We start from the raw sequence: 15,468 nt of genomic DNA, 5'->3' as shown, positions 1-15,468 counted from the left end.
TATGCTGAAGAGGACATGCCCTTGAAATGGTTGTTTCAACAAGACAATGACCCAAAACACACTAGTAAACGGGCAAAGTCTTGGTTCCAAACCAACAAAATTAATGTTATGGAGTGGCCAGCCCAATCTCCAGACCTTAATCCAGTTGAGAACTTGTGGGGTGATATCAAAAATGCTGTTTCTGAAGCAAAACCAAGAAATGTGAATGAATTGTGGAATGTTGTTAAAGAATCATGGAGTGGAATAACAGCTGAGAGGTGCCACAAGTTGGTTGACTCCATGCCACACAGATGTCAAGCAGTTTTAAAAAACTGTGGTCATACAACTAAATATTAGTTTAGTGATTCACAGGATTGCTAAATCCCAGAAAAAAAAATGTTTGTACAAAATAGTTTTGAGTTTGTACAGTCAAAGGTAGACACTGCTATTTTTTTGAACACACCCCTTTCAACTAATTGCCCAATTGCACAGCCTTAAGAGCGTGCATATCATGAATGCTGGGTCTTGTTTGTTTTCTGACAATCTACTGAACCTACTGGTAACTTGTTTGCCACGTAGCAATAAAAAATATACTAAAAACCTTGATTATTCTGGTTAGTCACATTGTACTGCTATTATTTTGAACAATACTGTAAATATATATATATATATATATATATATATTTGAGGGATATAAAAATTAATACTTTTGTTTAGCAAGGAATCTACTCTGCTGTGTTCATCACTGATAATAATCTTCATGTTTCTTGAGCAGTAAATGATCATATTATTCTGATTTCTGAAGATCATGTGACACTGAAGACTGGAGGAATGATGCTGAAAATACAGCGGAGCATCACAGAAATAAATTACACTTTAACACAGATTCACACAGAACACAGATGTTTGAAATAGTAGGAATAATAAGAAATTTCACTGCTTTTGCTGTATTTTGGATCAAATAAATGCAGGCTTTTGTGAGCAGAAGATACTTCTTTAAGAAGCGTTTGACTGGTAGGTTACAGATTCATTAGCTGCTACAGGAAAATAATGAGAAGAACAACAAAGAGCAGTGAATGGTAAATCTGTCTGTGCTATAAACCAGTGTGCACTAAAATAACATGATAACAAACACCAGTTTACAGTATTGTCAAGCAGCTGTTTGCGTACGATAAGATGAAATAAGGGCAGGTCTTAAACATACAGATGGCTGCGTTCCTCTGCAGCAGACCTGAACACGTGACAAAGGGATTATGGGTAATTGTAGCCACACACTCCGTCTCAGGGCTCGTCCTGCAGGAACCACACCTCGTTACGCCGGCCGTACGGTTTGATCGGGGGGTCGTAGATGCAGCACAGGTACTGCTTGCGCTGGAAGGGGGCGGAGTCTCCCAGCGTACACGTCAGTCGCGACGCTTCTGCGCGAAACTCGCTCTCGCCTGCGAAACCACCGAAGCGCCTGCAGGGGGAGACAGATCTCAGTCTAGAGGAGTTCACCCGGAAATAAAACAACTCTGTCATAATTACACCAATGAAAACAACTATAAAGATAGTGATTAAGATATGTGAGTCATGCTGGCTAAATAAGTGTGAATGCACATGGTCTAATTTTGAGTTGCAGAGAAGTGAAAAATGTCAGTTTTGAGGTTTTCACAAAAATGAGTTCATTAAGCCTTCTTCTAGCGATCCAAATAGTAATAGAAAATCTCAAATAATCTTTATTTTTATGTTTTCTGAGAGGAGTATGTTTCTCTAGATGATAGTTGTTGGTCTATTGTTGCAAAGCCCAGCATTCCAGCGTTGTTCATATTCATCTTGAATAAATAGGGTTTCCAAACCCATGCTGAAGAAAACAAAACGATTGCGCTGACTTACATTTGCAAAGCCTGTGCATAAGATATAAGTATAAAATACATTATTGTGAAATATGTCTTGGCAAGATTCACACAAACATAATCTGTTGTGTTTTACATGAAAGTTTAGTGAATAGTTGGGGGAAAATCTGATGTGCAACGTAATAATAGATCCATGCATAACAGTATAGATCTGATTTTAATTTTGTAATCCTCAGAAAACTTTAAGTCGATTTTTCTCCAAATCTACTCTGCTGACTCTATCACCTTCAAACGCATGTAATTTGACACAAGTCATTTCTATCACATTTCAACAAGCCATATGTAATTATAAGGTATTTTAATGAAGAGTTAAAAAAAATAATAATACTAATAACAATTTAGAAAATGTGCTCATTCTGACTCATTTTGCCAGCACGGGTCAGTTCTAAAAATCATTCTGAACATCAAAGATTAGCATGGTCCACACCAAAACTTTAACGATAAAGGCACAGAGAAACGATTTCAGTGGAATCACTTTAAGAAGGCAGTTTTTTCAACCGATGATTGTTACAAACATTGACAGCCAATCAGAATCCATCCTAAAGAGCTCAAGAGAATTTAAAGCAGACAATATCATCTGGGCTGCGCTCAGCCCCGACAAAACATTGCACAACGTTTTTTAAACAGAAACGGTGGTGTGTTGAACACACTGTTCTGATGACGCAAGTGTTGCACCTATGGCAGCTGAGAAGGCCATTCTTTGTGTTCTTTGTGAAGAATTTTCGGAGCCATCTATTTAGCCTCACATACTGACTTTATTTGTAGTTCATACGGTTTTAATAACCTGTATTTTCTTTCTCATTTTTAGGAAAATCACTTAATTACCATTGTTTATTTCTATACCAAATATCATACACTTGCAGTGAAGCTAAAAATATAAACAACTACATCATTATGTTGATATCTTATATTTTTACAATAAAACTTATCTTCTAATATCCTCAGTTGTTGCGTATACCGAGCTGCAACGAACACATTTGTACATTATTTTCCTTGAAGCCATTTTGCGAGTTCACTTTAATACCGCGTGCTTTATTTACATGTTGCTGCTGATTGGACTGCAGTTCTGACACACCCACCAAACAAGAGAAAACACATCTCAGACCCCGTTACACACCAGTGCACACCGTTTCCAGGAAACATGACGTTCAACACGGAAACCGTAGCAAAACGTTGTGCACCGTTTTGAACTTGAACATGCCAATGCTGGTTTTTCTGTTATACTTTGTTCTGATTGGCTGTCTGTCTGTTAGCAGAGCTCTGGTTGGCTGTGTGTCTGTTAGCAGCGATCTGATTGGCTGTCTGTTAGCAGAGCTCTGATTGGCTGTGTGTCTGTTTGCAGTGCTCTGATTGGCTGTGTGTCCATTTGCAGTGCTCTGATTGGCTGTGTGTCTGTTATCAGCCCTCTGATTGGCTGTGTGTCTGTTTGCAGTGCTCTGATTGGCTGTGTGTCTGTTAGCAGCCCTCTGTTTGGCTGTGTGTCTTTTTAACAACACTCTGATTGGCTGTGTGTCTGTTATCTGCGTTCTGATTGGCTGCATGTCTCTTAGCAGCGTTCTGATTGTTTGTGTTTCTGTCTACAATGCTCTGATTGGCTGTGTGTCTGTTTGCAGCGCACTGATTGGCTGCATGTCTGTCTGCAGTGTTCTGATTGCCTTTATAGTTATAGCTCTTGCTGTGAGCAGGGCTTTACTGTGTTAACGTACAGGACGTATACGGTCATGCCTGGACGGTCCTCGATGCGAATGGTTGAGTCGGTCGGGGTTGGGGGGGCGATCTGGAAGGATGATGGGATGCGCAGAGCGGCGACCAGGCGGCGGTTTAATGAGCCGTCATCACGAGGAAACACGGTGAAGATGATGGGGACGGGCGTGTTCATCACCTCACCTGTTCAAACACAGATGATGAAAAACTGCTTTGGACATTACAGGAGGTTTTACACTAGTATATTGTTTTTGAAGTGGAAAGTGATGTATAATTTATAGTAAAGAAAGAAAAGAAACGTAAATTGACATTGCTAGGATTTCCGAAAGGGTATAACTGCAGCCTGGAGATCTCCAAAACGGGGTGGGAGCTCCAAAATAGGGCGTGGCTTCCTCCCATTGAGAGACAGGCACATGACACGCATGCACAAACTCCGCCCACAGCTGATTCTGAAGTTTTGATTGGTTGTGTCAGTTAAAGTGTTTCCTAAACTATACAACAAGAAGCGCTAAAGCTACCCCACACCTGCACCAGTGAGACTGACTGAGTAGCAGGATTGCTGCTGAATCGTGTGGTAAAGTTGCAGTTCAGGAGATGAACAGGTAATAAGATTATACATCATGAGACTCACTGACGCAATGACACAGTTTTATTAACACCCAGCATCTCTACCCTCTCTCAGTGAATGCTGCTTGGAATAAAGCGATAGAGTAAAGTCTTTCCCTCCGCTGGGACGCTCCTGAGTGATTCCTGTCTTCATCAGACTTGGGTCTAAACACCACTGCCACAAGCTCCGGCCTCTGCTCTCACGGAGAACATTTACATCGATTATTTTAGTTCTTATAATCGGGGATGATTAAAAATAGTGTGATATTTCATTAAAGGAATCGTGGTTCAGTGTTGTACAGAAAATACTGAGAACTTTTTTTAAACGTCATAATTGTTTCGATCGTGACAAAAGCGAACACATAATCCTCATATTTGGGGGAAATAAACTCAGTTTTAGTACCGTTATGGATTTTTTAAGTTATTAAATATAGTAATGAGAATAACATTAGTCACTACCGAAACCAGAGATGTTCGTCAGAAATAACGTGTACTGAATGATCAGATAAGATGGCATGATAGTTTTTGATTCGATGTATAATAAAACTAATGAATCCTTTACTTTACAATCAGAGTTTTGCCTTTTACAAACAGAAATTAGATTTTAAATACAACAAATATTATACATTACTCCTGAAATATTGTAAAAACAGACACATCTTGGTGTGTTATATGTTGCTCAGGGCGCACAATAAGGAGGTGTACAGCGAGTACCGAAGAACCTGGGAGCTTTCCTGCCAAACATGCAGCAGTGTTCACAACCAAACATTACACACATTACACATGAATCAAACTACTCGAACATTACTCTATCATGAACAGAGGTTGCTGCATTACACAAAACCTCTCAACACATCTGACACTTAACGTAGCGCTTCATGTAGCAATATTTAGGAACAAAATGTCTGTGGTTCTCAGACAGCCCATACCAGCTCTTAGATCCCATCTTCTCTCTCACCCCAGACGAATCACAAATGAGGAACCGTGACCCTCTGGTATGGTATTGAATGGGCTGGACCTTGAGCGCTGTGCTGGTTCTTCAGGTAGGAGCTGTTTGCTGGTTGTTGTCAGTATGGATCGCAGTCAGCGACTCGTGAGAAGCTGTGCCGGCGACTTGACGTTGTCACCAGGGGTATTCCTACACTCTAACAAACTGAGATAGGGGTCTTTCCTGTCCAGCTTGGCTTTAGTTAAGATTGACTCCTCGATCTGCACAGTCTTCTCAGCCAAGCCATCTCTCTGGGGGTAATGGGGGCTAGTGGGGGTGTGGGTGAAACCCTGTGTCTTTACAAAGCCTTCCAACTCCTTGCCTCGATGTTGTCAGAGATCACTTTCTCTGGAATGCCATGCCTCGAGAAGATGACTTTGAGTTCGTGTTCAGTTATAAAACAGCTATAATAGTCTACTGTAACCATGTATTCTTCGTTGTTCCAGGTAAAGAGATCTGAAGCTATTACCGTCCATGGTCTGGTTGGTATTTTGTGAGAAATCATGGGCTCCTTGGTGTCTGAACAGCGTCGCTCCAGGCAAGTATCACATCTCTCAACCATTGGTTCTATCTGTTCACACATCCCTGGCCAGAGTAACACATCTGCTGCTCTTTGACTTCCCAATGCCCATGTGACCGACGTGAATGTGTGGGAGCAGATCTTCTCACCTTTGAGAATGATCCTGTTTGTCAAGGACAGTTCATCTCAGAAATTTGAGAAGTCACTGATGTCTGCGGGGCATTTTCTCTTTCCTCCACCCGTCCAGAATCACCTGTACTAGCTGCACACGCTGGCTGTCTGACTCCGGCTCGACACGGATCTGTTGCAGCTCTGCATCACTAACTCGTAAGCTTTTGTAAACCGTGTGAATCTGCATGTCCATTCCTTCGCTAGGATTGTGTAGAGAGGGTATCTGCCCCAGGAATCTCTTTCCTGGCCGCTGTGTGATGGTGACGTCATATTTCTGGAGTTGTAGGGTCATTATTTGAAGTTGTGGTGGAGCTGCGGCTAGTGATCGGACTCCACTATGACTTTCCGGCCCTACACGTACTGATGAAAACACTTGCAGCCGAATAAGATCGCATAGAGCTCCTTCTCTAGCACATTATCTAGCATATTCTGAGTTTGCCGGTTCTTGGTTTTTCAAGTGCTCCATTACCTTGACTATGACTCCTTGTTTTTCATATTTAGCAGCTCTTCTTTCAGTCTGCCACATAGAGCCAACGCTTTCCTTCTCGGTGGGTAAACAACTGCAGATGCATTGGGTTTTAGATGGATTGTGCACTCCCCTGGAAATAATCCAGTGTCCAATTTGAAACTAACTTCATTTTTTAATTATCCCAACAGCTGTTACTACACAGAGCCGTTGTTAATAGAGAAGATGTGCAAATCCACTTCATTTTCAGCGTTTATTGGCGCATCTTCTCCTAACAACGGCTCTGTGTAGTAACAGCTGCTCTATGTGAAATCACGCACCTGAGGGAATTAACCGCTGATTAGAGAACCGGCTTTACTGACGAGATGCGCATTAACGATCGGCCGATCGATCGGAGCAGCGCAATATTTATATCTGGCGAAAACTGTGTTCGTCTTGGGCATCACATATGCTTCGTACTAGTCGTAGTATGTTTGCAGTACCTTTGCTTCATCTGTCGTCAGCGCCCAGGTGTTGAAGATATCTCTTCCTTTTTCTCCTGTCCACGGGAGCAAATAACTGCACTTTTCTTCTTCAATATTACACACAAATATATATTACACATAGCTAAATGTGATTGGCTTTGGTTCATCATGTGACTTTCTCATCATTACCTGCTACTGATTACGAGTGTATTACAAATCAGTTAAATTACGTTTTTTAAATGTAAATTTAAGTTAAATCTGTACATCCAAAAAATGTTGCCATTGTGGGGTTTTTAAGTAATTGAATTTTTTTAAAAACATAAATTACACAGAATTCACAGAATAGTACAGATTGTTTATACACAGTGCAAGGAAACAGAAGTGTGATCAGTCAGAATCCACAGCGGTGTTTCTCCTCAGTCGGGTGGGTTAGTTATGACCTTTACCAGCAGTCGAACCTTCACCGTCTACAACAGATGCATTACAACAAGATCGAGAGAGATACAGAGAAGATCATACACTACCAGTCAAATCTTTTTTGAACTGTATATTTTAATTTTTAAAAGAGGTCTGTTCTGCTCACCAAGCCTGCTTTTACAGTATTTGATTTAAACAGCTGAAATAAAAACTTTTGTAACGTTATACACTATATCTAGCTTGGAGTCAGTATTATATATATATATATATATACAGTATTGTTCAAAATAATAGCAGTACAATGTGACTAACCAGAATAATCAAGGTTTTTCGTATATTTTTTTATTGCCACGTGGCAAACAAGTTACCAGTAGGTTCAGTAGATTCTCAGAAAACAAATGAGACCCAGCATTCATGATATGCACGCTCTTAAGGCTGTGCAATTGGGCAATTAGTTGAAAGGGGTGTGTTCAAAAAAATAGCAGTGTGGCATTCAATCACTGAGGTCATCAATTTTGTGAAGAAACAGGTGTGAATCAGGTGGCCCCTATTTAAGGATGAAGCCAACACTTGTTGAACATGCATTTGAAAGCTGAGGAAAATGGGTCGTTCAAGACATTGTTCAGAAGAACAGCGTACTTTGATTAAAAAGTTGATTAGAGAGGGGAAAACCTATAAAGAAGTGCAAAAAATGATAGGCTGTTCAGCTAAAATGATCTCCAATGCCTTAAAATGGAGAGCAAAACCAGAGACGTGGAAGAAAACGGAAGACAACCATCAAAATGGATAGAAGAATAGCCAGAATGGCAAAGGCTCAGCCAATGATCACCTCCAGGATGATCAAAGACAGTCTGGAGTTACCTGTAAGTACTGTGACAGTTAGAAGACGTCTGTGTGAAGCTAATCTATTTTCAAGAATCCCCCGCAAAGTCCCTCTGTTAAAAAAAAGGCATGTGCAGAAGAGGTTACAATTTGCCAAAGAACACATCAACTGGCCTAAAGAGAAATGGAGGAACATTTTGTGGACTGATGAGAGTAAAATTGTTCTTTTTGGGTCCAAGGGCCACAGGCAGTTTGTGAGACGACCCCCAAACTCTGAATTCAAGCCACAGTACACAGTGAAGACAGTGAAGCATGGAGGTGCAAGCATCATGATATGGGCATGTTTCTCCTACTATGGTGTTGGGTCTATTTATCGCATACCAGGGATCATGGATCAGTTTGCATATGTTAAAATACTTGAAGAGGTCATGTTGCCCTATGCTGAAGAGGACATGCCCTTGAAATGGTTGTTTCAACAAGACAATGACCCAAAACACACTAGTAAACGGGCAAAGTCTTGGTTCCAAACCAACAAAATTAATGTTATGGAGTGGCCAGCCCAATCTCCAGACCTTAATCCAGTTGAGAACTTGTGGGGTGATATCAAAAATGCTGTTTCTGAAGCAAAACCAAGAAATGTGAATGAATTGTGGAATGTTGTTAAAGAATCATGGAGTGGAATAACAGCTGAGAGGTGCCACAAGTTGGTTGACTCCATGCCACACAGATGTCAAGCAGTTTTAAAAAACTGTGGTCATACAACTAAATATTAGTTTAGTGATTCACAGGATTGCTAAATCCCAGAAAAAAAAATGTTTGTACAAAATAGTTTTGAGTTTGTACAGTCAAAGGTAGACACTGCTATTTTTTTGAACACACCCCTTTCAACTAATTGCCCAATTGCACAGCCTTAAGAGCGTGCATATCATGAATGCTGGGTCTTGTTTGTTTTCTGACAATCTACTGAACCTACTGGTAACTTGTTTGCCACGTAGCAATAAAAAATATACTAAAAACCTTGATTATTCTGGTTAGTCACATTGTACTGCTATTATTTTGAACAATACTGTAAATATATATATATATATATATATATATATTTGAGGGATATAAAAATTAATACTTTTGTTTAGCAAGGAATCTACTCTGCTGTGTTCATCACTGATAATAATCTTCATGTTTCTTGAGCAGTAAATGATCATATTATTCTGATTTCTGAAGATCATGTGACACTGAAGACTGGAGGAATGATGCTGAAAATACAGCGGAGCATCACAGAAATAAATTACACTTTAACACAGATTCACACAGAACACAGATGTTTGAAATAGTAGGAATAATAAGAAATTTCACTGCTTTTGCTGTATTTTGGATCAAATAAATGCAGGCTTTTGTGAGCAGAAGATACTTCTTTAAGAAGCGTTTGACTGGTAGGTTACAGATTCATTAGCTGCTACAGGAAAATAATGAGAAGAACAACAAAGAGCAGTGAATGGTAAATCTGTCTGTGCTATAAACCAGTGTGCACTAAAATAACATGATAACAAACACCAGTTTACAGTATTGTCAAGCAGCTGTTTGCGTACGATAAGATGAAATAAGGGCAGGTCTTAAACATACAGATGGCTGCGTTCCTCTGCAGCAGACCTGAACACGTGACAAAGGGATTATGGGTAATTGTAGCCACACACTCCGTCTCAGGGCTCGTCCTGCAGGAACCACACCTCGTTACGCCGGCCGTACGGTTTGATCGGGGGGTCGTAGATGCAGCACAGGTACTGCTTGCGCTGGAAGGGGGCGGAGTCTCCCAGCGTACACGTCAGTCGCGACGCTTCTGCGCGAAACTCGCTCTCGCCTGCGAAACCACCGAAGCGCCTGCAGGGGGAGACAGATCTCAGTCTAGAGGAGTTCACCCGGAAATAAAACAACTCTGTCATAATTACACCAATGAAAACAACTATAAAGATAGTGATTAAGATATGTGAGTCATGCTGGCTAAATAAGTGTGAATGCACATGGTCTAATTTTGAGTTGCAGAGAAGTGAAAAATGTCAGTTTTGAGGTTTTCACAAAAATGAGTTCATTAAGCCTTCTTCTAGCGATCCAAATAGTAATAGAAAATCTCAAATAATCTTTATTTTTATGTTTTCTGAGAGGAGTATGTTTCTCTAGATGATAGTTGTTGGTCTATTGTTGCAAAGCCCAGCATTCCAGCGTTGTTCATATTCATCTTGAATAAATAGGGTTTCCAAACCCATGCTGAAGAAAACAAAACGATTGCGCTGACTTACATTTGCAAAGCCTGTGCATAAGATATAAGTATAAAATACATTATTGTGAAATATGTCTTGGCAAGATTCACACAAACATAATCTGTTGTGTTTTACATGAAAGTTTAGTGAATAGTTGGGGGAAAATCTGATGTGCAACGTAATAATAGATCCATGCATAACAGTATAGATCTGATTTTAATTTTGTAATCCTCAGAAAACTTTAAGTCGATTTTTCTCCAAATCTACTCTGCTGACTCTATCACCTTCAAACGCATGTAATTTGACACAAGTCATTTCTATCACATTTCAACAAGCCATATGTAATTATAAGGTATTTTAATGAAGAGTTAAAAAAAATAATAATACTAATAACAATTTAGAAAATGTGCTCATTCTGACTCATTTTGCCAGCACGGGTCAGTTCTAAAAATCATTCTGAACATCAAAGATTAGCATGGTCCACACCAAAACTTTAACGATAAAGGCACAGAGAAACGATTTCAGTGGAATCACTTTAAGAAGGCAGTTTTTTCAACCGATGATTGTTACAAACATTGACAGCCAATCAGAATCCATCCTAAAGAGCTCAAGAGAATTTAAAGCAGACAATATCATCTGGGCTGCGCTCAGCCCCGACAAAACATTGCACAACGTTTTTTAAACAGAAACGGTGGTGTGTTGAACACACTGTTCTGATGACGCAAGTGTTGCACCTATGGCAGCTGAGAAGGCCATTCTTTGTGTTCTTTGTGAAGAATTTTCGGAGCCATCTATTTAGCCTCACATACTGACTTTATTTGTAGTTCATACGGTTTTAATAACCTGTATTTTCTTTCTCATTTTTAGGAAAATCACTTAATTACCATTGTTTATTTCTATACCAAATATCATACACTTGCAGTGAAGCTAAAAATATAAACAACTACATCATTATGTTGATATCTTATATTTTTACAATAAAACTTATCTTCTAATATCCTCAGTTGTTGCGTATACCGAGCTGCAACGAACACATTTGTACATTATTTTCCTTGAAGCCATTTTGCGAGTTCACTTTAATACCGCGTGCTTTATTTACATGTTGCTGCTGATTGGACTGCAGTTCTGACACACCCACCAAACAAGAGAAAACACATCTCAGACCCCGTTACACACCAGTGCACACCGTTTCCAGGAAACATGACGTTCAACACGGAAACCGTAGCAAAACGTTGTGCACCGTTTTGAACTTGAACATGCCAATGCTGGTTTTTCTGTTATACTTTGTTCTGATTGGCTGTCTGTCTGTTAGCAGAGCTCTGGTTGGCTGTGTGTCTGTTAGCAGCGATCTGATTGGCTGTCTGTTAGCAGAGCTCTGATTGGCTGTGTGTCTGTTTGCAGTGCTCTGATTGGCTGTGTGTCCATTTGCAGTGCTCTGATTGGCTGTGTGTCTGTTATCAGCCCTCTGATTGGCTGTGTGTCTGTTTGCAGTGCTCTGATTGGCTGTGTGTCTGTTAGCAGCCCTCTGTTTGGCTGTGTGTCTTTTTAACAACACTCTGATTGGCTGTGTGTCTGTTATCTGCGTTCTGATTGGCTGCATGTCTCTTAGCAGCGTTCTGATTGTTTGTGTTTCTGTCTACAATGCTCTGATTGGCTGTGTGTCTGTTTGCAGCGCACTGATTGGCTGCATGTCTGTCTGCAGTGTTCTGATTGCCTTTATAGTTATAGCTCTTGCTGTGAGCAGGGCTTTACTGTGTTAACGTACAGGACGTATACGGTCATGCCTGGACGGTCCTCGATGCGAATGGTTGAGTCGGTCGGGGTTGGGGGGGCGATCTGGAAGGATGATGGGATGCGCAGAGCGGCGACCAGGCGGCGGTTTAATGAGCCGTCATCATGAGGAAACACGGTGAAGATGATGGGGACGGGCGTGTTCATCACCTCACCTGTTCAAACACAGATCACAACACAAAACATGGCTCATTCAAACACTTCTAGCAGGAATACGACTGATGAAACAAGATACATACTAAGAATGTTTTGTTAACATCTCATTCTGTTGATGCACAATCTTTACTTGTAGCTTAGAGTTCATCCAGCAATCACAATAATCTTTGTTACATATCAAAGTAACAAATCACAAAGTCTCTGCTTTTAAACTGGCGTGCCCTGATTGTCTGTTTAGCAGCGCTCTGATGGGCTGTGCATCTGTTTACAGTAGAGGTTGACCGGATTTAGACATTACAGACTCTGATAAGGCTGGACCACACTGGCCGATACCATTAATCAACCAATATTGTTTTTAATGGAAAGGCCTACTGAACGGAAACTAAAATAGTGCTCTACTTTTTTTTTTTTTTATAGGACTTAACCATACTTTGTAAACGAATAAAAAAATATTATATATATATATATATGTATATATATCAATAAAACTAGTTCATTAAAGTTAACAAACGCGATCTGAAATCAACACACTCTAACAAGGATCAATTGTTTTTGGTCGTCTAAATGAACACATCATTTTTCTTTTTCATGTCGCAACTTTAAACATGCAGCTTCACTGGATTCAAAATTCATTAATGTGACCAGATGGATATAAACTAATTCAATGATTGTGGCATTAAACATTTGGGTTAGACTTTTTTGTTTTTGGTCACATTGTTTTAACTGCTTGAGGTGCTGCTAATGCTCGTATCCTCTCAGCCTTGATACCAAACATGATGCTGTTCTTTCTTCACTAACGCAGCATCTAATTAACTAATTACCAAGTAATGATATGAAAACATGCGCTGTAGTACATTATTGTTCATCGCAGAATCAGGTGTCAAAACAAACAGCAGGAGCTGACAGTGGTTCACCTCTAGAGGGCGCTCTCATTCTCATTCTGTATAACGACCACAGACACTTCGCAGCTTCTCCAGCGACAAACACAACCCACAAAACTATCAGAATGAGCTTTTACCAATAACGATACTTCCACCAATTAACTATCGGTGCCGATTAATCACCAAAACCGATACATTTGTCAACATCTACGTAGTTTGCAGTGCTCTGATTGGCTCTGTGCCTCTTTGCTCTGTGATTGGATTGCCTGCTCGTCTATTTGCAGCTGATTGGCTGTGTGTCTGTTTGCAGGGCTCTGATTGGCTCACCTTGTTCGTTGTCTCCACTCATGTAGGCAAGAAGCTTCCGCTGAAGATCACCTGAAACCTGATCGAAGCTCCGCCCCTCCAGACTCACACACACATGCTTACACGCATCATAGCGGCGCACCTCATAACTCACCCCATCCTGACAGAGAGAGAGAGAGAATGAGAGAGAGGGAGGGAGAGAGAGAGACAGGGAGAGAGAGAGAGACAGAGAGAGAGAGAGAGAGAGAATGAGACAGAGAGAGAGAAAGAGAGAGAGTCAGCAGTGAGTCAGTTAATTTCAGCAGAATAAACGCCTTCAGCCACATAAACACACACACACACAGAATCAGTGTGTGTGTGTGTGAGTGGTAATTATAGTCTGTCTAGGTGTCATTTGGACTCTGTAATTAATGCTGCTCAGCTAATATTAGCTCATGTGTTTAATTATTCATATTTGACCGTGTGTAATGTGTGTGTGTGTGTGTGTGTGTGTGTATTGTGTGTCAGCTGTAATTAAGAGTGTTTTAACGGCTCAGATCTCATGGCTGTGTGATATTTCAGCTCAATGTCTGAGATTCATCTTGACATGACTCGAGCACAAAAGAATCACACAAAAACACGTTTCGCCACAAGCTCATTTTTAACAATCTGAAGGTTTTCTGCATTAAATTACAGACATTCACCTCGAACTGTAAATCACCTACAGACACAAAAATGTTCACAATTTTTGCTACATTAATTCAACATACTAATACCATGTTATACTTGCAATTATACTTTTAACTTACTTCTTCTCTACATGACAGCTGTGACCATGTGTTTAACTGTTGTGTACGTTACATCAGAATGCAAATCTGTAAAACTCATAAAGCTCCAGCAATAGGCTTGATTCTTGATTTCTCCATTCTTTCTCTGGATTTAGTGATGAAAAAGATTAAAACATAATCTCAGAATAACAAGAAAGAAACACAAGCATGAGCTAACAGTCAGATCTTTAGTTAGTGAAGCTGCAGAGAGTGATGTGAGCTGAACTATCAGAAAATATCACTTCAATCAATCAGTGTGTGTGTGTGTGTGTGTGTGTGTGTGTGTGTTACCTTGCATTCAGTGCTCAGCAGCTTGTACTCGCTCTCTTCAGTGGCTCCAAGCAGCCAGTTTTTGATCATGACAAACATGCTGAACACAGCTGAAGAATCAACCCTCCGTCAGGTGTGTGTGTGTGTGTGTGTGTGTGTGAGCTGCGCGTCTCCTCCCCCAGATTCATCTGTCATCCCAGAAGAGCCTGGATCACTGCACTTATAGAGTCAGGAGCGCAGAGAGTCACAGAGACGAGACACAGCATCTCGAGTTCAAGCCTGAGGACAAAACACGCCACAGTCAGTCAGACTAACACACACACACACACACACACACACACACACACACACACACACAGATGAGTTCGTATGCTTCCTGTGCAAAAATAATAACACTAGCTATGTTTCCAACCATCTATTTTTATGCAGGTTATGCACACATATATATGCACACATATATAAATGCTGGATGGAAACACAAGGTGCTCATAAATTATGAAAATGTGCATACAAAAACTTAAGTGCACAATTAAGTAGAATAAATGTGTTTCTTGAGCAGTAAATCATCATATTATTCTGATTTCTGAAGATCATGTGACACTGAAGACTGGAGGAATGATGCTGAAAATACAGCGGAGCATCACAGAAATACATTACACTTTAACACAGATTCACACAGAAAACTTTTCACAGTATTACTGTTTTTGCTGTACTTTGGACCAAATAAATGCAGGTGAGCAGAAGACTTCTTTAAAAAACATAAAAATCTCTTAGTATTCAAAAACTTTTAACTGGTTGTACATTGATGGCAGGCTTTGCTCGAGATTTCAGAGTGACCAAACAACATTTCATCGTGGCCATCTGAGATTTTCCAGAACGCTGAGATGAACAATGTCCACTTGAATAACCACCCGAGGCGACGGATCTAGAAACACAGTGGAAAACACGCTGGGATTCGCAACAGACTGAGGAAA

General features: G+C 40.4%; 1 protein-coding gene across 3 annotated transcripts; it reads right to left on the bottom strand.

Annotated features, from left to right (window-relative positions):
• Window positions 1-636: 636 nt before the first annotated feature.
• LOC127952216 (heme-binding protein 1) lies at window positions 637-14,700 on the bottom strand. 3 transcript variants are annotated; one of them, XM_052550634.1, is made up of 4 exons: window positions 14,516-14,700; window positions 13,440-13,578; window positions 12,050-12,230; window positions 637-1,438 (listed from the first exon to the last, which is right to left on the bottom strand). In XM_052550634.1, the coding sequence occupies exons 1-4, from the start codon at window positions 14,591-14,593 to the stop codon at window positions 1,261-1,263; spliced, it is 576 nt and encodes a 191-aa protein (XP_052406594.1). In that variant the 5' UTR covers window positions 14,594-14,700; the 3' UTR covers window positions 637-1,260. The 3 variants fall into 3 exon arrangements, with proteins under 3 accessions (XP_052406594.1, XP_052406592.1, XP_052406593.1); XM_052550632.1 differs by lacking the exon at window positions 12,050-12,230 and adding an exon at window positions 3,581-3,761; XM_052550633.1 differs by lacking the exon at window positions 637-1,438 and adding an exon at window positions 9,108-9,907.
• Between the last annotated feature and the right edge of the window lie 768 nt (window positions 14,701-15,468).

This window comes from Carassius gibelio, chromosome B3 (genome assembly GCF_023724105.1).
Source record: "Carassius gibelio isolate Cgi1373 ecotype wild population from Czech Republic chromosome B3, carGib1.2-hapl.c, whole genome shotgun sequence".
In the NCBI taxonomy this organism is placed as follows: Eukaryota; Metazoa; Chordata; class Actinopteri; order Cypriniformes; family Cyprinidae; genus Carassius; species Carassius gibelio.
The sequence above is the reverse complement of the archived record's forward strand: the minus strand, read 5'-3'. Positions and strand labels throughout refer to the sequence as shown.

Excerpts from the sequence above, each read along its gene's own strand:
- LOC127952216 (XM_052550634.1), bottom strand. The coding sequence starts at position 14,593 with ATGTTTGTCATGATCAAAAACTGGCTGCTTGGAGCCACTGAAGAGAGC. Across the intron at positions 13,579-14,515 it reads TGCTGAGCACTGAATGCAAG|GATGGGGTGAGTTATGAGGT; the intron begins GTAACACACACA and ends TCTCTCTGTCAG. Across the intron at positions 1,439-12,049 it reads GGCATGACCGTATACGTCCT|GCGCTTCGGTGGTTTCGCAG; the intron begins GTACGTTAACAC and ends CTCCCCCTGCAG.